General features: G+C 41.0%; 1 protein-coding gene across 6 annotated transcripts in view; it reads right to left on the bottom strand.

The window, feature by feature from the left end:
* CAND1 (cullin associated and neddylation dissociated 1) overlaps nt 1-22,560 on the bottom strand; it is a 61,389-nt gene that overhangs the window by 5,725 nt on the left and 33,104 nt on the right. For all 6 annotated transcript variants that reach the window (XM_059683536.1, XM_059683535.1, XM_059683532.1 and 3 more), the window contains 7 exons: nt 16,740-16,863; nt 14,941-15,197; nt 14,749-14,854; nt 11,664-11,809; nt 5,359-5,651; nt 3,081-3,222; nt 1,231-2,724 (listed from right to left, as the gene is read on the bottom strand). In XM_059683536.1, coding sequence (XP_059539519.1) covers nt 1,231-2,724; nt 3,081-3,222; nt 5,359-5,651; nt 11,664-11,809; nt 14,749-14,854; nt 14,941-15,197; nt 16,740-16,863 — 2,562 coding nt within the window. The remainder of the gene's footprint in view (nt 1-1,230; nt 2,725-3,080; nt 3,223-5,358; nt 5,652-11,663; nt 11,810-14,748; nt 14,855-14,940; nt 15,198-16,739; nt 16,864-22,560) is intronic.

Raw genomic sequence — 22,560 nt, 5'->3', positions numbered from 1 at the left:
CCAGTCGCTGTCATCAGGGCCAGCCTCTAGTGGTTACTGAAAATTCCTTGTTCCCGTGTGCCACGGTTCTCCCTGGTGTTTGCACCTGCTGCTGGTGCCTGGCGTCAGCCACAATCACTTGGCGCTGTAAGCTGGTGAGAGCGGCGGCTGCTGGCCCCGATCGCCCCTCAGAGCTTCTCCACCTCCCTCTGCTTCTAAGGGGTGATCAGGGCCGGCAGTTGCCGCTTGCACCAGCTGCTGGCGATGGCCCCAATCATTCCATGCCAACAGTGGGTGGGAGCAAGGCTGCTGGCAGAGGGGAACTGGGGGCCATGGCAGAAGGGGCCAGGCAGGGGTGCAGAGGATGAGCTGAGACCTGTCCCTGTGCCCACCGCAGCCTTGCAGCCCACAGTTCCTTTCAAGGTGCACAAATTTGTGCACTGGGCCCCTAGTTCTATTATATGTCTAAATAAACAATTTCTTCCGAGAAGGAGGAGGCCTGGGAGAGTAGCAGTGGAGGATCGAGCCCTCATAAAAGGGAACTGGTTACATCTATAAATACCTTATAATATCTTTAAGTTTTTTATTTTAAAAGGAAGCAACTTCTAAGAATAAATGGCTATTATTACCTTCTACTTCATTCAAAGGGATTTACACTACTAAATTTGGAAATTCTTCTAGCATCTTTCATTGAACTAAACTTAAGTGCACCAATTTTAGTATTATAATTACTAGCAAGTTCTTCAAGATATATTAGTTCAAGAAACACCTGTCTTTGCTACATTTTAAAACAGGAGTAACATTAAAATATAATGAAAATTAGAACAGACTTATTTTACCATTATACTAATTATACTCTCTTTATTCTTTTAAACAAAATGTTATTCAAATATGGCTCCATCTTATAACATAAGGCAATGGGTTCTATATGTAACAAGATACAGAAATATTTTAAATTATGCATTAGGCACCCTTTAAGGCAACCAACTGCTAATAATAATTTTTTTTTTTAAGATAAGAAAACCTAGGGCCCTGGCTGGTGTGGCTCAGTTGATTGTAGCGTCGTCCTCTTCACCAGGTGGAGGTTCCATTCCCAATCAGGGCACATACCCAGGTTGCAGGTTCCATCCCTACTTGGGGTCATGTAGGAGGCAACCAATCAATGTTTCTCTTTCTATCTCCCTCTCTCTGACATCAATAAAAAAAATAAATATGTGCCGCTGAATTGAATTAGAAAACCCGGGTACTCACCTGATATCAAGTACCCTTTAAGACGTGGAAGGAGAGTTTCTGGATCAATTAGAGTGAGTTTGCCTAGACATTCAGCGACAACATTTCTGGTTCCTTCTTCTGCACACTCACAGTGCTTTAGCAATAAGGCCCAGATGTTTTCAACATATGGTTTAAGGCCCACTACTGATGCAGAGCTAATGATTTCCTTCAAGGAATGAAGCAGAAGATACTGCCTTTTGGGTTGACTGGTTATTTCTTGTAAGACAAATGGTAGATATTCAGGAAGGTTGCCCACACTAATGCTGCCTAACGCATAAGATGCAGCTGATTTGACTTCTTCACTAGGAGACGAGAAGGCTTCTAATATTACAGATTTTAGTTCCAGTTGCCCACTTAAGTCAATATGATGCCCAACTTCTCCAAGAGAAAGTAGAGCTAAAAGGCGAATAGAATCTGTAGACCTTGAGTTCTTGACATCTTGAATAAACTGACCTACGACAGCTGGTCCTTCTTTAGGACATGCTCGAGTAAGGGCAGCTACACATTTGGCAATAGAATAATAGGACTGCTTGTGAGTAAGAGCTGTGTTCTGAGAATAAACTGGACTGGTCAGCATGCGCAACAAATCCATATATCCTAGATTATTTGTTCCAGTGACAACCAGAGCTTGGAAAAAGTCCAGCATGGCGCTGAGAGCGCCCCCCTGCAATAAGGGTGATCTCACAAGTCCAATAAGTTCATTGAGAATGGATCCACTTATCTTTGAAAGGGAGGATGGATACACTTTTGCCAGGGTGGTAAGAAAACTGATAGCCATCTGTGAAACATGCATATCACTTTCACTGATAAGAGGTGGGAGCTCATCTAGAACTGCATCAATCATGGCAGCTGTCAAGCTGTCGCTGTAGTTTTTAATTAGAATATCTAGGGCAGAAAGAGTACCCAGTTTCAAAGCTCTCTGGTTTTTCCTGAGAAATGAAGCAAGGATAGGAACCCCTTCTCCCAGGACAGGCCTCAAATCTATCTTCAAAGGTGACCCAGCAATCAGTGTCAACGCCTTCACTGTAGTTAGCCGGGTAATTTCATTCTTTAGTCTCTCCAAGAAAATCTGAAGTGTACTAGGCAAGTCAGAACCCAAATTGTCTCCAAGGTTGCAAATAATTTGTCCCATACAGGAAATAGCCCTTTCCTTGACTTCCTGATCAATATCAGCTGCCTTTAACCTCTTAATGGTACAGGTAAATAGATCTTTGATGTAAGGAGTTGCGTCAAACGAGGAAGGTTGATCTAAGGGGCGAATTACTTTGACAAGCTGTTGAGTAACAAGAAGTGCTTCAGATGTAATCTTGTAAAATGGGTCTCCAACACAAGCCACCACTGGAGGGACCAAAGCCTGAACATGAGGATGGAAGACTTGAGGAGAGTGGTTACAGAGGATTACGTATAGACACGACAAAGCATCAATCTTCAAATTTGATGAGCTTGATTTGTCATTCAATGAGAAAATGATTCCTAAAAAGCCAACAAAAAAAATCAAATAATTTTTATGTATAGTTTTAAGAAAAAATTAAAAAATTAATCTCTAAAATACCACTAGTTTCTGCTTCATCACATTATTACTAAAGTAGTAGAAATTCCACAATCTATGATACCAGAGCCAAAAAATTTAAATATAAGTAAGATTTAACTTTTTACTTGCAAATTTCTAACTTTAGATGTTCTAGATGGTTCTATAACAAAGCTTAGGTCTATGTATAAATCAAGTTGTCACAAATTTTATCCTTTTGAAGGAATCATTTAAGCTTATCTAGGTCTTAATAAAGTCTGTATTAAACTCCAAAAGTGATTTATTACTCTTTCTTTCATACCTGGTACAAGAACAGGAATGTGCTGTGTTAGGGCCCCAGGTAACACATTTACCAGTTCAGTTAACATGTTAAAACAGCACTGTCGAGTCTTCACACTTTTTTCTTTCATCTGTTTGTGCAAAGCTTTAACAATGTTGGGAACCTGTAATTATCACACATTCATTAGCTGTTTCAGCTACTGGTATTTCTTCAGTACACATAACACAAATTACAGTGGATGAAGAGAATGGGAAGAACTTATCTTTTTTTATTAAATTCCTAATTCCTCTAACTGCTAACAAGACTATTAGATATAAACTTTGCTGCATCAATTCTGTTCTCTTGTAACTGTATTTGCTTGATACTGATAGAGAAATGCATAAGACTAAAATATAAATCTAACCAAATAACAAAATTTTCAACCAAAAATATTTAGAGCATAATTTATAAATTTTTTTTTAACATGAATAACACAGAAAAGCATGAAAGGAAAAAAGAGACAAATTATGGAAAAGAAACCATTAAATGAGTCCTCTTTTTTGTTTTTAGTTTGCCATTACAATGGAATCAACCTCATATCAAACAAATAACATGGGCATGATTCAAAAATGTTAAGCTTCTAAATTTTCTATCCTAATGTTCTGTTATTAAAACCTAAATAGGATATTTACTAATAAATCTTATGAATGCCAGGATACAGCCACATATCATATCGAACAATGATCTGAGAACTACACACAAAAGAAAACACCTAATTCATCCAACATAATCAGAATTCCCTGTGTTTTTACCTAATTTCTATATACTTATTCAAATGCTTATGTCACCCGTATACTTTATTCTTACTTCTTTCTATAATTAATCTTCAATGTTCACCTTTAAAGTTCACCACAAATCTTTTAAATCTGTACTACTTGAAAACAAGATAGATACGGTATATACATCCCATCCTCTGGTTTAGTTGTTTAATCTGGTTCACATGTTTTGTAATCTATAAAAATGGGCAAATATGCATCCCACTGGGCTGCAACAGGGATTACACGTATGATAGGAAAATGCCTAGCACATACCAAATGGGAGCTATACAGCTGTAGTGTTTAGGAACTTAGAAAAGGTGACCTAAAGTGAAAATGTGTATTTTATTAATCATAAGAGCTGCCATTTACAAGTACTTACTATGTAGAAGGCACTACATTAAATGTTTACATAGATCATTTCTTCTATCACTACTTTAGGCAGACAGTTCTAAGTAAACCCTTATTACAAATGAAAAAAGTGAGGTTTAAAAAAATGAATAAATAATCTAGCCTGGCTGGCATGGCTCAGTGGTTGAGTGTCGACCTATGAACCAGGAGGTCTCAGTTCAATTCCCAGTGAGGGCACATGCCTAGATTGCAGGCTTGATCCCCATGCAGGAGGCAGCCAATAAATGATTCTTTCTCATCAATGATGCTTCCCTCTCTCTCTCTTCCTTTCCCTTCCTCGCTGAAAACAATAAAAACATATTTCAAAAACAGAATAAATAATCTTTCCAAGATCACACAGCTAAATTAGGAATGAAGCCAGTTACGAACGCAAGTGAGGAGTTAGAAGCCGCTAGGCAGTAAGGGACGGGACTATGAGGAGATAATGTAAAGTGGAAATGCAGCTAACCCCTGCAGGCATGAGTAGGAACCAGTTCATCAGCCACACCCTGTCCCATGTAAAATTACAAGAATGAAGGGCCCTGATTATGAGGTGGACACACAGGGCGGGGAAAGTAAACGGGAACCCTGAAATTTAAAATGTGTATGAATGTTGCTAGGGCTGAATTTTTCGGATCAACCAATGGGAAGTTAGCAGGACACATTAACTCCTAGACAAAGAAGCTTCCAGGCAACTTGTTTGGGTCCCCTCCTTGCAGCAGGGAGCTTTTCTGTAATAACATTTTGCTTTGCTCATCTCTTTGTCCATGAACTCATTCTTTGATTTCTCTAGACAATGAACTCAGACTCGAACAGAAAATTGGTATCACAAGTAGTCCGACCCCACAAAGATTTCTCCATTAATATCAAAGATAAAAATTACTTTACTGAATCATAAATTTTAATATTGTTTATCCAGTAAAATCAAGAATACTTCAATCACAATAAACTATTTACAAGTAACATAATATGAACATACATAAACTACTATACAAATATATCTCAGAACTTTGTTTCACTAAAGATGTTCTGGAACTCACATTTCCACATTAAAAATACCATTTTCAAGATCACATTTACTAGCATGACTTTCAAAACCATACTTTTAAACTAACCTGACTCTGAAGCATTGTTAAAGGTGTTTCTCCCTGTTCCATTGCATCAGGGTCACACAGCCAACTTTGCACAGGACGAGTTTGTTTCAAAAGAGAAAGGTATGCATGAAAAACATCTGCCTTTACATTTTCTTCACGCTCTTTAAATCTGGATATCAGTGCAGGAGAGACTGTCTTGTAGAATTCTGCAAGCATTTCATGCCTTGTGCTAACGACAGCATCCAAGCACTTAGCAGCTGCACGTCTCACTTTCCAGCTCATGTCATCATCATCACTGTATTCATCATCACTCCCTAAAGAGAAGTTTTAACATTAGGCCATTCATCATAGGAAAGTTTATTGTTTTACACAGGAAGTAAATTCATAATTAAGATAGTTTTCTAACTTTTCACTAACATATAGGGAGTGGATAAGTTTATAAAGAACTAGAACTTAAACAGATACAGTTAACTTTGATAAATTAACCTCTAAATAAAAATGATCATAATTATGTTTTTTGTGGGTTTTTTTTAATCCTCACCTGAAGATATTTTTCCATTGATTTTTAGGGAGAGTGAAAGAGAGGGGAACAGACAGAGAGAAATATCAATGTGAGAGAAACACATCAACTTGTTGCCTCCTGCATGAGCCCTGACCAGGGCCTGGGCCAGGGAGAAACCTGCAACCAAGGTACGTACCCTTGACTGAAATTGAACCCAGGACCCTTTGGTTCGCAGGCAGATGCTCTATCCACTGAGCCAAACTGGCTAAGGGCACAATTATGTTTTTAATTTGTTAAACATTTTGTCATTTATAGCGAGTAATGAGCTGCTTATTAACCCTTTAAAATCATTAACACATTAAACTTATTTAGAACAAAAATATCTGTAAAATCATATATGCCCCAGTCTTTTAAACAATTTGAATTAAAGTTCAAAATCAAACAATTGGAGAGTTTATTAGATAACTAGTGGTCGGTGCACAGATTCATGCACATTGAAAAGAAATTAATTAGAAGAATTTTTTTTTAATATATCACTATTTGCCCTTTCTCTATAATAGAAGTGTCAGAGATTAAAGGAAATTAGTAAAATGTATATGAAATAATATATAAATTGATTAATAAATAAACAACATGATATAACAACAACAACAATAACAACTGCAGGAGGGATCATAGGAGGGCTCCAGGGCATGTCTGGCCCATCTCACCCAGTCCTAATTGGCCAGACCCCAGCAGCAAGCTAACCTACCGGTTGGAGCGTCTGCCCTCAGTGGTCAGTGCGCATCATAGTGACCAGTCGAATGGTCAGACACAGCATATTAGGCTTAACTATATATAGATTCTTGAAATAGATTTTTGGCTATAGATGATGTAATGAGAAAAATGGCTATCAATCCCAGGATATTCTGTAGAACTAATTTTCTGGGGATAAAGAGAATTCTGACATCAGCTTTCTTTGCAACTACAAGATTTTTCACTAAATTTGTTAATGGGGAGTTATTAGGAACAAATATGCATATTCTCAACCTTTCAAGATACTGTCTTGATGTAGTTTAAAGAACTACACTGTCTCAATTATAACAAGAAAATTCTGCCCATATAACAATAGAGCATCATCTTCTCCAAACTCCTATTAAGGCTTGAAACAATATTCTAACCATAAGCATTAATAATTCCATTTATTTATGTATACCTGATAACTTTTGCGTGTGTGAAATCTCTGAAAATTATTTCCTTCTAACACCATCAGTTTGATGAATCAGTTGGGTAACACGAAGTCAGGAGGATGGTAAAAATATTAACAGTTCTAAGGGCAGTCCAAAATTATCTAGTAGGAATTTTGCTATTCTTAGATAAGACTAAAGCCCCAAAATGATTCTTCACTGGGGGGAAAAATATCATCTCTTCATTGACTTATTTCCCAATTAGCCAGTGAAAGGTAAATGTAGCCTTAGAAAATCCTAGGATGTATAATAAAACTGTCCAATCTCTAAAAGTTTACTTAATTTCCTATTAGCACATTATAGGAAAACCCAACCAAATACTGCTAAACCCAAGGCATTTGATTTATTCACCAATACCTACTGGAATAAAAATTACAAGGTGCTATTAAAATAGACTATTTAAAAGCAAATAAATAAGTGAAGTTTTTCTCACAGCAACTCAACTATGGGAATAACTTTGCAGGAATTTATTTTATTTAAAAAAAGGTAAAAATTCAAGCATCCAAATCACTGAAATATTAATATGTAAATTGATAAAGCAGCTGAAGTTGGTTTATTTTTCAATGTAAGTGCACTAAAAGCCAACAATCCAAACCTGGAATATATACTGCTACAGCTTCTTTCAAATGATATCCTATTAGAAGCTAAGATTTCCCTTATTGAGTGCCTACTGTGTGTCAAGTACCATCCTAGGCACTAGGATAAAGCAATCAATAACGAACTAAAATGAAAATCTCTGTGTTCATGAAGCTGACATCCTGCTAAGTGGAAAATAATTACAAAATGTCAGGAAGTGATTAAGTGTATTTAAAAAAATAAAAGTGCTGAAGAGAGAGATTAAGAGTATAAAATAAGGGAAAAGCCCTAAGATTAGGGGGGAGAGGGGAGAGAAAAGTGAAAAAAAGTCATCAGGTATAACCCCAAAGTTTTTGGTCTGAGAAACTAAAAAAGAATGGAGGTGCCATTCTGAGATGGAAAAGGCTAAAGAAACAGGTTAGGCAGGGGATGGAAGAAAGGCTGGGGAGAAGATAGTTTATAGACATCTAAGCAGCAAACAAAACGGCTGTATACATGAACCTAGAATTCATAGGAAAGGTCTCAGATAAAGATGAAATTTGGATTTTCAGCTAGAAGACTAGACAAGATAAACAAAAACATCCTATCTAATAATAGACAAACATGGTAATTGTCCGTACCTTTGCTACGCCTCCCATTGGCTAATCAGCATGATATGCAAATTAACCAACAAAGATGGCGGCTAATTTGCATACTGCAGGCAGGGCGGGACAGTGCGAGCCGCCATCCGGGCCCCTGTGTGCCACCTAAGCCCCGCCCCCAGCCGGGACCTCCATGTGCAGCCCTGGGCGGCGGGGCTTGGCGGTGCGATCGGCCCGAGGAAGCCCTATTCTTGCAGGAATTTTCCTGCAACGGGCTTCTAGTAAGAGTATAAGAGAGAAGTTCAAGGACTGAGCCCCAGAACACTCCAAATCAGTGGTCAGGGTGATGAGAGGACCAATATGGAGACTGAGGAGTAATCACAAAGATAGGACTAAGACCAGGAGAGTGTGGGTGGTAATCTGAATGTTAAATAAAGAAATGCTGCTGAGATTAAGTAACAGGTAGAGGCAAACATTTGAGGTCACTGGCAATCTTGTCCATCACTGGAAAACTAAATTCAAGAGAGAAGGAGAAGAAAAGAACTGGAGAGCCTTCTTTTAAGGAGTTCTGCTGTAAAGGAGAAAAATTGGGCAGTAGTGGCTAGAGCATAATATAGGGTTTAGAGGAGTTTTTTGTAAGTTGTTTTTGTTTTGTTTTTAAAATATTAATGAAATTACAGAATTTAGAGGAAAGTCATTATGTAAATTCCCTCAAAGAATCAAATGAAAAAGTATTATAAAAAATAACAGGAAATCCAGCAACCTATATACCTAGTAACTTACCCATTTAAACATCTCTATTATGATTCTCTTAAAACAAGCAAACAAGAAAACATGAACAACCCCTATGTCCTTAAGTGCTACTCCTTTCCAGAGTAGATAACATGACATGAATTTTAAATAATAGCACCACATAAACTTTAAGAGCCTCAGAAATGTTTAGATTATTCATGAATAATCTAAAGTTAAATAGAGTCTCAAACAACATTTAGGATTTTTCATGAAAGTAGCTATGTATCAAACCAACCACACTACTCTGAATATGTATATCTATAGGTATAGCTATAAAAATAACATTCATTTCCCTCATTACCAAAAGGCTACGTAGAAAATTTGAAGAACATTGACGGACAAAAATCGAATTGCAAGCCATGAGAAAAATGTTACATTTTTTTCTGTATATTTTTAAAAAATTAAAAAAACAAACAAAAACAAAACCCACAGTCCCAAAATGTCATCATTGTTGTTAAAAGTCCATGATACCAAAATTAAATTTAATACCTGATCTAACTGCAGTTTCAATCTGAAACATCAATCTTAAATAACTACTATGGAATATTCTGGTTAAGCACCAGTAAGGTAATTTGTCACATAAGCCCTTTCCATCCTCCACAGAAGAGGGAATCTGCATAAATGAAAACCCTTCCCCTAAGAAAAGAAGTCCAAGCCCCCAAATAATCCTTTCTTTTCTTTAGCTAATAACTTCCTTGCCCCACTCTTCTTCCTATAAGATCCTTCTATTTTGTACAACTCTCATAGAGTCCTTCTAGTTGCTAGATTAATAAATACCTCAATTAAAGCCAATTAGCCCTTCTAGTTGCTAGATTCATAACTCCCTTAATTAAAGTCAATTAAAATCTTCAAATTTACTGGGCTGAAGTTTCTTTTGTAATGAAATAAAACTGGGATACAGTAATTCCTGTTACCTACTTTTTTATTCAACTTATTAACTGCTTTAGTAAATATTTTTCTACATGACTTTGAAAATACTGTATAACAATACCTGGTTTTCCCATAATTTAATCAATTTGCTATTGTTAAATATTGAGGTCATTTCCATTTTCATCATTATCCTATCTAATAATAGACAAACATGGTAATTAACCGTACCTCAGACACACTTCCCATCGGCTAATCAGGGCAACATGCAAATTAACTGCCAACTAAGATGGCGGCCGGCAGCCAGGCAGCTGAAGCGAATAGGAGGCTTGCTTGCTCCAGTGATGGAGGAAGCCAAGGTTCCCTGCCTGCCACTGCCGGCCTCTTGAGCTGCACTCTAAGAAACAATGTTGCAATTATAGAAGCTAAACAAACCCCAGAAACCTGCTTTCAGCCAGCCGGGCCTCCGAGCTGGAGCTGCAACAGTGTTTCAATTATTGAAGCCAAACAAAGCCAGATACCTGCTTTCAGCAGCCGAGGTCTCAGAGCTGGAGCCGAGCCTCAGAGCTAAAGACGGCTCTCAGTTCCAGTGACAGCCATAGAAGGTAAATAAATCCCAGAATAAAAAAAAAAGAAAAAAGGAGAGGTTGGGAGCTTCAGTCACCTGCCAGCCTGAAAACGGCCCTCAGCCCCTCACCCAGACTGGCCAGGCACCCCAGTGGGGACCCGCACCCTGAAGGGGGTGTGACTAGCTGCAAACAGCCATCATCCCCTCATCCAGGCTGGCCAGGCACCCAAGCGGGACCCCACCCTGATCCAGGACACCCTTCAGGGCAAACCAGCCGGCCCCCACCTGTGCACCAGGGCTCTATCCTATATAGTAAAAGGGTAATATGCAAACTGACCCTAACAGCAAAAGGACTGGCAATGACTGGTCACTATGACACATACTGACCACCAGGGGGCAGACGCTCAATGTAGGAGCTGCCCTCTGGTGGTCAGGGCGCTCTCACATGGGAGGAGCTCTGCTCAGCCACAAGCCAGGCTGATGGCTGCCAGCACAGCGGTGGTGGCGGGAGCCTCTCCTGCCTCCTCAGTAGCACTAAGGATGTCCGACTGCAGTTTAGGCCTACTCCCCGCTGACAAGTGGACATTCCCTGAGGGCTGCCGGGCTGCTAGAGGGATGTCTGATTGCCATCTTAGGCCCAATCCCCCAGGGAGCAGGCCTAAGCCAGCAGGTGGTCATCCCTTGAGGGGTCCCAGACTGTGAGAGGGCACAGGCCGGGCTGAAGGGATCACCCCCCTCCCCCCTGAGTGCACAAATTTTTGTGCACGGGGCCTCTAGTCCTATATAATAAAAACCTAATATGCAAATTGACTGAACATGGAATGACTGGTAGTTATGATGCACACTGACCACCAGGGGGCAGATGCTTAACACAGGAGCTGCACCCAGCCCACAGGACAGCCAAGGTGGGTATTAGCAGGGGGGTCTGCCTGATCGCAGAGGGAGGCAACCGGCGGGGGGGGTGGGGGGCGTCCGGTGAGTTGGCTGGTGGTGCCAGTCTGGCCGAGGCAGGTACCAACGGGGGCACCCTGATCGCCACACAGATAGGCCCTGATCGCTGGCTAGGCCTAGGAACCCTAGGCCTCTAGTAAATTTTGTGCACCAGGCCTCTAGTAAATAATAAATAGTACAATTTGGGGTAAGAAATCAACTCCATCTGTAACACTGGTCTTTCATGAAAATTTAACAAATTTCTTCTATTTAATTTGAAATACCTTGGTCATCATCATCACCACCATCTGCATCCATGGCATTTTCATCTTCATCTTCATCATCGTAATTATAATTCGGATCGTAGGTAAGATATTTAAGACAAATATTTATAATGGTAGAAACATGAGGATATACTTCCTTAGGACATCTGAAGAAAGAAACAAAAACTAGCTTGAGTAACTACTTTTCTCCTTGATTCAATACCTGCTGTTTTGCTTTGTTACTAGACTTTTTCTTAACCTTTAATATAGCCCAGGAAAGTGGAACCCAGACTTTTCAACACCAATGACCCTACATCTTTTTCTTCCACTGGATTCATTTTTAAAAGATTTACTTTAGCCTTCACATTTTAACATCTCTTAAGTCGGAATGATGTTTATTTTTTAAAATATATTTTTAATGATTTCAGAGAGGAACGGAGAGGGAGAGGGAGAGGGAAACATCAATGATGAAAGAGAATCATTGATCATCTGCCTCCTGCACACCTCGCACTGGGGATCAAGCCCACAACCCAGGCATATGCCCTGACCATGAAACGAACCATGACCTTCTGGTTCATAGGTCAACGCTCAACCACTGAGCCACACCAGCCAGGCCAGAATGACTTTTATAATAAATGGTCAGAGTTAATGTGGGGTAGAATAGAAATGAAATACGCATACAGTAGTCCCTCCTTTATCCATGGGATTATGATCCAGAACCTCCCCAGTTTGTACAACGGACAGTACTGAACCTTATATATATATATATATGTGTATGTGTGTGTGTGTGTGTGTGTGTGTGTATTTTTTCCCTATACATCATACATACACTTATATGACTTTTCTTTGGCATATCGGAATTGCCAAGATTACTACTCTTACATTTGAGGGCCATTACATTCATGTGCTACATAACAACTTTTCGGTCAATAAAGTACCTCATGTATGATGACAGTGGTCCCATCCTGTATAATAAAAGCCTAATACACAAATTGTCCCCTTGACAGGGAGTACGAGAGGGAGTTCAACCAGGGGATGGAACTGGCTGGCCAACCACCCTACGACTCCTCCCCTCAGCCAGCAATGATGGCAGGCAGCTGGGGAAGGGAGGCCCCGGCCGGCAGATGGCATCCGCTAGGGATGCTGCCTGTGCACGAATTTTGTGCACTGGGCCTCTAGTAAGATTATAATGAAGCTGAAAAACTATCGCCGTCTTAATGCAATGCATTTCACAAAGACTTACCACTGTTACAACTGTTTACAGTATTCTGTAAAGTAACATGCTGTATAGGTTTATAGCCTAGGAGTTGTAGTGAAACAGAATTTATCACCCCAAAATATGTCTTCTTAGCATAAAGATTATATTAAGCTGGTTAATTTTAAGAAATAGCAGATATGAGAAGCTCTGAAGACCACGTATAAAGTACCCTTTGTAAAAGATATTTACATTTATAAGGGAAATCTCTATTTGTAATGGTTTCTCCCTGGCTATACCAGGAAGAGGGTATAGCCAGGGAGAAACTTGTATCAATGAAGGCGGCCAGAACTCAAATCTTTATAACAAACTTACTCTTGTTTATCTTGCTTCTCCTGGTAACATCCCCAAACTAACTACTCTCACACCTAACATCATCTTTTCTCTTCAACTAAAGATGGTATATCTAAGGGGTGTATCTTCAGCCATTTTGATAAGTCAGTTTTCGTGGGTCTCTCCCATGTAGACATGAGATACACATGTTATTAAACTTTGTTTTGTTTTCTTTTAATATATTTTGTTGATTTTTTACAGAGAGGAAGGGAAAGGGATAGAGAGTTAGAAACATCAATGAGAGAGAATCATTGATCAGCAGCCTCCTGCACACCCCCTACTGGGGATGTGCTTGCAACCAAGGTACATGCCCTTGACCGGAATCAAACCTGGAACCCTTCAGTCCCCAGCCCGACGCTCTATCAAGTGAGCCAAACCGGCTAAGGCTGTGTTTTTTCTTGTTAATCTATCATATTACATGGAGTCTCAACTAAAAACCTAGAAAGATAGAGAGAAAATTATTTTTTCTCCCCTACAGAGCAATAGGCTATATTCTACATGGTCTCAGTATGTGGTGGGCTATACCACCTAGGTTTGTGTAAGTGCACTCTGATGTTTGCACAAGGAGGAAATCACCTTAAGAAGAAATATCTCAGAATATATCCCCTTCATTAAGCAGCACATGTCTGTATTTAAAAAAAAAAAAAAAGCACATGCAACAGATAACAGAAACAGCTAAAGGTCTGGTAGCATATACAGCATGGATATGCTGGACGAAGGGATGATTCGCATCCCCACAGGATGGTGCAAGATTTCATTAGGCTCCTCAAAACAGGGTGCAATTTAAAACTTATGTCTTTTATATTTTTGGAATTTTCTATTTAATATTTTTGGACCAGTTGATAGTGGGTAACTGAAAATAGAAACCATGAATAAGGGGGGACTACTATATGCTGTATATTTTCAACATATGACTAGAGGATTAAGCCCATATGAACTTGCTCTCTTTGGCAATTAGGATTATTTGTGAAAATGTCAGTGTACATTCATCTAGGTTTGACTATCTAGCTGTATGTTAAGAAGAAAGAGCATATAAATGCCCCAAAATAAAGGAATAATTTGTTTCTCAATTAAAAGGACAAAAACGATTCCTACAGTTTCTGATTTTAGCAATTCGATATAAGTACAAAGCTACTTAAAACCACTGGGTGCACCAAGGTATTGCTGCAGATAACCAGAGAAGTCTCCAGACACTGTTTTGTCAAGACACTGTCAATTCTAGGCAAAGAGGGGAAAACTCTGTTACATGGCCCCTTCTAGTACATAATTGCATTTCTTTCTTTCTCTCTTTTTTTTTAAAAAAATCAAGGTTTCCAATTGAGAACCACTGCCCTAGCAAAATGTATGTGACAGGCCTCAAAAACTATTGAAAAGAAATTCACTACACATTTATACATTTCTGGCCTGATTCCAGGCTGTCAGTAAAATAACCCATTTCTCCTCACCCACTTAATCTAGCTCTTATTATTTTAAAGAAAAAAATTTTATTTGAAAAAAACAGAGATCTTAGTAACTTACCTTCTCACAAATGATTCAAAGGCTTGAATGCAGTACTCTCTTAACTCATCATCATCTACATTACAAAATTTTACCACCAAAGGAATTATCTTCTCAAGGTATTCACCTAAGAAAAGCATATTGGTTCTTAAAAACATTCATTAATACTTTTTTTAATTAAAGAAAACTTGAAAATATTTAAACATTGCTTACCTATTCTATGACCAGCTTGCCTACTAATAGCAGCAATACATTGTATGTAGGTTCTTGTTGTTGACATGGAATCATTTTTGGACAACTCTGACAAAAGATGTTCAATAAGATCTACAAAAACTATATTTCCACAGCTCATAACTAGATGGCCAAGAGCAATAATGGTTCTTTTCCTCACTGCAAGTCTAGGGCTGGTCAACTGGGGGAGTAGACAGGTCAGAATTGAAGGATGAAAATTAACAAGAAGTCCTCCTTGCCTTAAAAGAAAATTTAAAAAGAAAGAAAACAACAAATAAATTCAAGATGTTTGAGCATTACTGAAATATCTGGCCTCTGAACTCAATGTATTCAAAGAGTAAAAATTTACATGACATAATCCAAAATCAGAATGAAAGGACAACTAAATTCTTACTATCTCTACCAACTCAACTAAAAACTTGAGCTAAGTGAATGTAGTTTTGAAATTTGTATCCCTAAATTACAAACCTTCTGGAATCTAGACCTATATTATCCAACCAACCGACTTGGGAGTACACTGGGAGTACATTAAAATTTAAAAACACAATATGATTTTGTAATTTTCCCCTTCCCAGATCTATAAAACAATGTTCTCTATTGATAGCTTTTTCTTCTCTATTACAGCTCTTTCAGGGTTCACAACTCAAAGTATCTCTTGACTACCCCCTCTTTCCATTGTCTTTCTTCTACACATCTGTATACTAAATTTCACTTATCCTGTTGCTCCAACCCTTTCTTCCAAAACATTTCACATATATGGTTCAATAAGTCAATAGCAGTCAAATATCTATGTGCCAAGACAATCCTAGTAAATCAAAGCACACAGAGGACAAAAAAGTCTAACTGAACTTTCAATACTTCCATTTTAAACCCTAAAACACACTATATTTGCAGTTAGTATTTAGTCTCATTCTGCCTTATATTATAGCCATTTGCATTCTAATCCCTATTGTAGAGTATAAGCCAGTGATGGTGAACCTGACACGTGTGTCAGAGGTGACAAGCGAACTCATTTTTTTGGTTGATTTTTCTTTGTTAAATGGCATTTAAATATATACAATAAATATCAAAAATATAAATCTTTGTTTTACTATGGTTGCAAATATCAAAAAATTTCTATATGTGACACGGCACCAGAGTTAAGGTAGGGTTTTTCAAAATGCTGACACGCTGAGCTCAAAAGGTTCGCCATCACTGGTATAAGCTCTTTGTGTGTCAGGATGATACCTCTTCGATATGTACCACATGAAGTCATTTGATTATTTATTTTCAAGTTGAAGTGCATTAGCCACAACTAACACACAAATAATGATGACATAGAATGATTATGAAAATCAAGGGTAAACTGAAATTGATAGGCCTTTTAAGGTATTTTCCCCTATGAGTTGTTTAGATCTTTGTATCTCCCCAAATTTGTCTTCCAGAGGAAAGTAGAAAAGCAACAAATGTATAAAGACAAGTTCCTTCCTCCTCAAAAACATGCAGTGTAAACTTGAAGTTTACAAACATTAACTGAAAAATTTGCCATGCCTATACATCTTATCTCAGTAGATCATTGTATTCATGAATATAAGAGTAAAATAAAACATAAAAACTTTGCTGAAATATTTAAATCACAAATTTATTTTTCCCTGATTCCTAACCACACATATTTACAAAACAGCCACAATTTTAAACATGAATAATTCTATACCAAGTTCTATTATACGTATCAGAAGGGGTTTTTAATAAATGCACATCATATTTATATTACAACTAATACAAATTATAGGCACATTTACCTGCTCAACATATCAGCCATAATATCCAAGGCTTCTAGCTGAACAGAGACATCTTCCTGCTTTGCTATCGCACTGGTAAGACGTCCAGTAATCTTTTTACATACATTAGCAGCTAATGCAGAGCCTGCATGAATAAGAAACCAATAATAATTTCAAGGCAAGTATTTTAAATTCCACCTTATACTCATGGAAGTTACCAAACATTCAACAACTTTAAACTTGATTATGAGACTGATTCAAGAGGTCCGTGTCACAAAATTATGCATTTCAAAATAGTTGTTTCTCAATAAAATAATTTATTAGACATTCACAAAATGAGAGATAGTAACTGCAGAAGGAGTACGTGACCCAGGGAAAACAATATCAATTCAGATGGGCTCTCCTGGACATCAATTTCTATTCATGGCATAAATGCCAATTATGGAATCAGTAGTAGCTGTAAGTGCTTGGAAAGCAGCAATGAGATTTTTCTCTATTGAAGTTTTCTTTACCAGTAACCTAGACTTTTAAATTTTAGTGAATTTTAAAAACTAATGATCAAACACAAACAAAAATCAACATGGTTTATTAAAAAAGAGATAATTGTAATCTCTAATAAAATTCATTCCAATCCAAAGATTCCATAACTTCATTACAAAGTGAAAATGTTGTTCCAGAGAACTCATAAATCACGGTTACTATTTTAAAGTAGACTGGGTTTTTAAAAAGTGAGAGAGAAAAAATTTTTGCAAGAATCTGAATGGTTAACAACAAGTAATCAGCTAAAAACAAAAGTGTTTCAATGAGAAAAAAAATAAGGGAAATATCAATATAGTTAATAAAATTATAAATAACATACTTGAGTTGGTGAAATAATTGCAGTTTTAAGGTTTTTATTTATTTTTAAATTTATTTTATGTTTTTATTGATTTCAGAGAGGAAGGAAGAGGGAGAAACATCAATGATGAGAGAGAATCATTGATCAGTTGCCTCCTGAATGTCCCCTACTGGGGATAGAGCCAACAACCTGGGCATGTGCTCTTGACCAGAATCGAGCCTGGGACTCTTCAGTCCTCAGGCTGACGAAGTATCCACTGAGCCAAATGGCTAGGGCGAGTTTTAATGTTTTTAAAATTATCAAGTAGTTATAAGAGAGTCAACCTTACCTAAAGATACTAGTAAACTGAACTATTTCACAGCTGTCTTAATAGTGTTCAAAGTTTTATATCATAAATTCTAAAGCAAAGCAAAATAAATATTGAAAATAAAGAGCGAATCAGAAATAGCTCATGATTTTGATTATCTTTTGCCTCATTGCATAGGATGACATAACTATTCTATAGTCATGGTACATCCCATATAATAATAGACAAACATGGTAATTGACTGTACCTTCGCTACACCTCCCACGGGCCAATCAGGGCAATATGTAAATTAACCACCAACAAAGATGGCGGCTAATTTGCATACTGCAGGCAGGGCAGGACAGCGTGAGCCACCAGCATGAGCCACCATCCAGGCCTCTGTGTGCGATCGCCTGCCTGCCTGCTGCCGTGATCGAATCCAGTCCCGGGCCGCAGGCTGGCCCCGGAAGCCCCAGAAGCTGCCTGCCTGCCTGCTGCCTGTGATCGGATCCGGTCCTGGAAGCCCCAGGAGCCACCTGATATGGCAGTAACTCTATCTATCAGTAAGCACTCAGAAAGTCAGTGGCATAAATGCACACATTAAAAGACAGATTATGAGGGTGAATTAAAAACAAAACCCACTTTAAATATAAAGACACATATAGATTAAAAGTAAATGAATTAAGCTGCAGCCTGTTTGGCTCAGTGGATAGAACATTAGCCCATGGACTGAAGGGTCCCAGGTTCGATTCCAGTCAAGGGCATTACCTCAGTTGCTGGCTTGATCCCCAGTCACTATCAGAGCATGTGCAGGAGGCAACCAATCAATGTGTCTCTCCCTTTCCCTTCACTCTCTCTAAAATTCAATGGAAAAATATCCTTAGGTGAAGATTAACAAAACCAAAGTAAATGCATTAAGTAACATTAAAGAGATTATAAGAAAAATATATTCCAAATTTTGTTAGTTGTTATGTTTAAATTATTAACACCTAAGAAACTGGGTGAAGGGTATATATGATATGATGTAGTATTTTATAGTTTTTTTTTACATGTATGAGATTATTTTAAATTAAAAAACATTAAAAATTAATAAAATATTAATTGAAATGTATCTGCATTACATAAAAAATCTCCTAATTGCTTCTAGCATAATTTATTAAATTGTGCTAAAATTTACAAGGGTTCAATTAAAAATAACTTAATTCTAAATGATATAAGAAAAAATATATAATAGTGCAGTTATAAGCACTTATCTGAAAATAAAAATGTAAAGAAGTGAATTTAAAGAAGGGATTAGCCAAAGAAAATATATGCAAAACCCATGGACACAGACAACAGTATGGTGATGGCCAGAGAGAAGTGGGGGGCAAGAGCTGGGTAGAGGGGGCAAAAGGGGGGAAATAGGGACATCCTATCCTATCTAATAAAAGAGAAACATGGTAATTATCCATACGTCAGCTACCCTTCCTATTGGCTATTCAGGGCGATATGCAAATTAACTGCCAACTAAGATGGCGGTTAGCCGCCAACTAAGATGGCGGTTAACCGCCAACAAAGATGGCGGTTAATTTGCATATGTAGGCACAATGCTGGGAGGCGAAAGGGAAAGGACGGAAGAAGCCCCCTGCCACTGACGGAGATCGGAAACCCAGGGGGGAGCTAAGAGCCAGGGGCAGGGTAAAGGCGGCCCTGGGGGCCGCCTTTGCCCTGCTCCCCATCCGTGATCAGAGAACCTGGTGCCTTTGCCGACCAGCCAGTGATAGTGGGAAGCAGGGGCGGAGCCGGCACTCCAGGGCGCTAGGGGTCCCTTGCCCAGGCCTAAAGCCTTGGCCAAAGACATTAGGCCTGGGCAGGGGTGGAGCCTCCAATCGTGGGAGCTGGGGCAGAGTCAGCGATCCTGGGCAGCTGGGGGTCCCCTGCCCAGGCCTAATGCCTTGGCCAGAGGCGGAACCAGCCATTGCAGGGAGCAGGGAAGGAGTCAGCGATCCTGGGCAGCTGGGGGTCCGCTGCCCAGGGCTAATGCCTTGGCCAGAGGCATTAGGCCTGGGCAGGGGCAGAGCCTGCAATCGCAGGGAGCCGAGGGTCCCCTGCCCAGGCCTAAGCCTTGGTCAGTGGCATTAGGTCTAGGCAGGGGCAGAGCGGGAGATCGCGGGGAGCTGGGGGTCTCCTGCCCAGGACAAATGCCTCCACCAGAGGCCTTAGGTCTTGGCAGGGGCGGTGCCAGAGATTCTGGGTAGCAGGGGCGGAGCCGGGGATGGTGGGAGCTGGGTGTCCCCTGCCCAGGCCTGACACCTCTGCAGGAGGCCTCAGGCCTGGGCAAGGGGCCGATCCGGTGATTGGAGGGTGATGGGGGTCAACTCCTCTGGCAAGGCATCAGGCCTGGGCGGGGGGCAGAGCCAGCAATCAGACCTGTGTGGGGGGTGGAGCCGGTGATTGGGGGGATATGAGGGTCCCCTGCCCAAGCCTGAAGCCTGGGTCAGAGGCGTCAGGCTTGGGCGGGGGGTGGAGCAAGCGATCAGAGGGAGATGGGGGCCAGAGCCAGTGATGGGGGGAGATGGGGGTCCCCTGTCCAAGCCTGACACCTCTGGCGGAGGCGTCAGGCCTGGGCAAGGGGCCGATCAGGCGATCGGAGTGTGATGGGGATCGACACCTCTGGCCGAGGCATCAGGCATGGGCGAGGGCAGAGCCAGTGATCGGGGGGAGAAGGGGGTCCCCTGCCCAGGCCTGAATCCTGGGGCAGAGGCATCAGGCCTGGGCCAAGGGCGGAGCCGGCAATTGGAGGGGTATGGGGGTCCCCTGCCCAGGCCTGATGCCTGGGCCAGAGGCATCAGGCCTGGGCGGGGGGCAGAGCCAGTGATCAGGGAGAAATGAGGATCCCCTGCCCAGGCCTGACACCTCTGGCAGAGGCGTCAGGCCTGGGCAAGGGACCATCCTGCGATTAGAGGGTGATGGGGGTCAACGCCTTTGGCCGAGGCGTCAGGCCTGGGCGGGGGTGGAACTGTCAATCGGAGGGGTGTGCGGGTCCCCTGCTCAGGCCTGATACCTGGGCCAGAGGCGTCAAGCCTGGGCGGGGGGCAGAACCAGCTATGGGAGGGAGATGGGGGTCCCCTGAACAGGCCTTACACCTCTGGCGGAGGCATCAGGCCTGGGCAAGGGGCCAATTTGGCAATTGGAGGGTGATGGGGGTCGATGCCTCTGTCCAAGGCGTCAGGCCTGGGCAAGGGTGGAGGCCCTGATCGGGGGAGATGGAGTTCCCCTGCCCAGGCCTGAAGCCTGGGCCAGAGGCGTCAAGCCTGGGGTGGGGGTGGGTGGGGTGCCAAGCCGCATATTGGTGTGAACTATAGGCGAAGCACCTTTTCTGACCGCACATTGGTTAAGCTCCCTGTGTGCCACTGGTAATGTTCTTAGTAACTTGGGTAATAACAATCCAAAATGGTGGTCTAGGGTTTTTCACCACACTCCAGGTGAAAAAAACGAAGGTCCACTGCTGGAGGGCTAAGAAATGTCATATCCTGCCCTAGCCACTTTAGATCAGTGGATAATGCCTTGGCCTGCCGATGACAGGGTCTGGGTTCAATTCTGACCAAGGGCATGTACCTAGGTTGCAGGCTCCTCCCAGGCCGGGGCCCAGGTCAGGGCTCATGCAGGTGGCAACCAATCAAAGTGTTCCTCTCATTTTGATGTTTCTCTCTGTCTTTCCCCTTCTCTTTCACATTCCCTAAAAATCAATGGAAACATATCCTCAGGTGAGGATAAAAAAATAATAAAGAAATTTTGATTACATGAAAGACACACCTTGAAAATGCCTAAAAAAAGCTGTCATTTTTTCATGGTGACGGGACTGGAGTCGGTGTTGATGAAAAAACCTTGCTGGCTATGGTGACTGGCAGTAGCTGCAGCAGCAGGGTTATGGGGCTGGTTCCTTCCCCTGATCAGCCGGGTCACCTCCCACAAAGGGAGGTCAGACTGCGGCTTAGGCCCGCTCCCTAAGGGGAGCAGAGAGTGGGCCTAAGCTGTCAATAGGACACCCCCTGAGGGCTCCCAGTATGTGAGAGGGGGCAGGCTGGGCTGAGGGACACTCCGCCCACTCCCTGAACGAATTTCGTGCACCGGGCCCCTAGTCCTATCTAATAAAAGAGAAAATTGGTAATTGGTGTACTACTGCTACCCTTCCCATTGGCTAATCAGGGCAATATGCAAATTAACTGCCAGCCAAGATGGCGGCCAGCAGCCAGGCAGCTTGAAACTAATATGAGGCTTGCTTGCTTCAGTGACGGAGAACTCCAACGTTCCCCGCTTGCCGCTGCAGGCCTCTGAGCTGGCAGTTTGAAACATAGTTACAAAAATAGAAGCTAAACAAAACCCCAGAAACCAGCTTTCAGCTAGTCGGGATCTCAGACCTGAACTTGACACAGAGTTTCAATTGTAGAACCAAAACAAACCAGACACCTGCTTTCAGGAGCGCAGGCCTAAGAGCTGGAGCCTCAGAGCAAAAGCTGCCTCAGAATAAAAAAGAAAAAAAGAAAAAAAAAGGAGCAGTTGGGAGCTTCAGTCCGAGCCTGAAAACAGCCCTCAGCCCCTCACCCAGAATGGCCAGGCACCCCAGCGGGGACCCCCACCCTGAAGGTGTGTGACCAGCTGCAAACAGCCATCATCCCCTCATCCAGGCTGGCTAGGCACCCTAGTGGGGACCCCCACCTGATCCGGGACACCCTTCA

This window comes from Myotis daubentonii, chromosome 2 (assembly GCF_963259705.1).
Source record: "Myotis daubentonii chromosome 2, mMyoDau2.1, whole genome shotgun sequence".
Lineage (NCBI taxonomy): Eukaryota > Metazoa > Chordata > Mammalia > Chiroptera > Vespertilionidae > Myotis > Myotis daubentonii.
The sequence above is the reverse complement of the archived record's forward strand: the minus strand, read 5'-3'. Positions and strand labels throughout refer to the sequence as shown.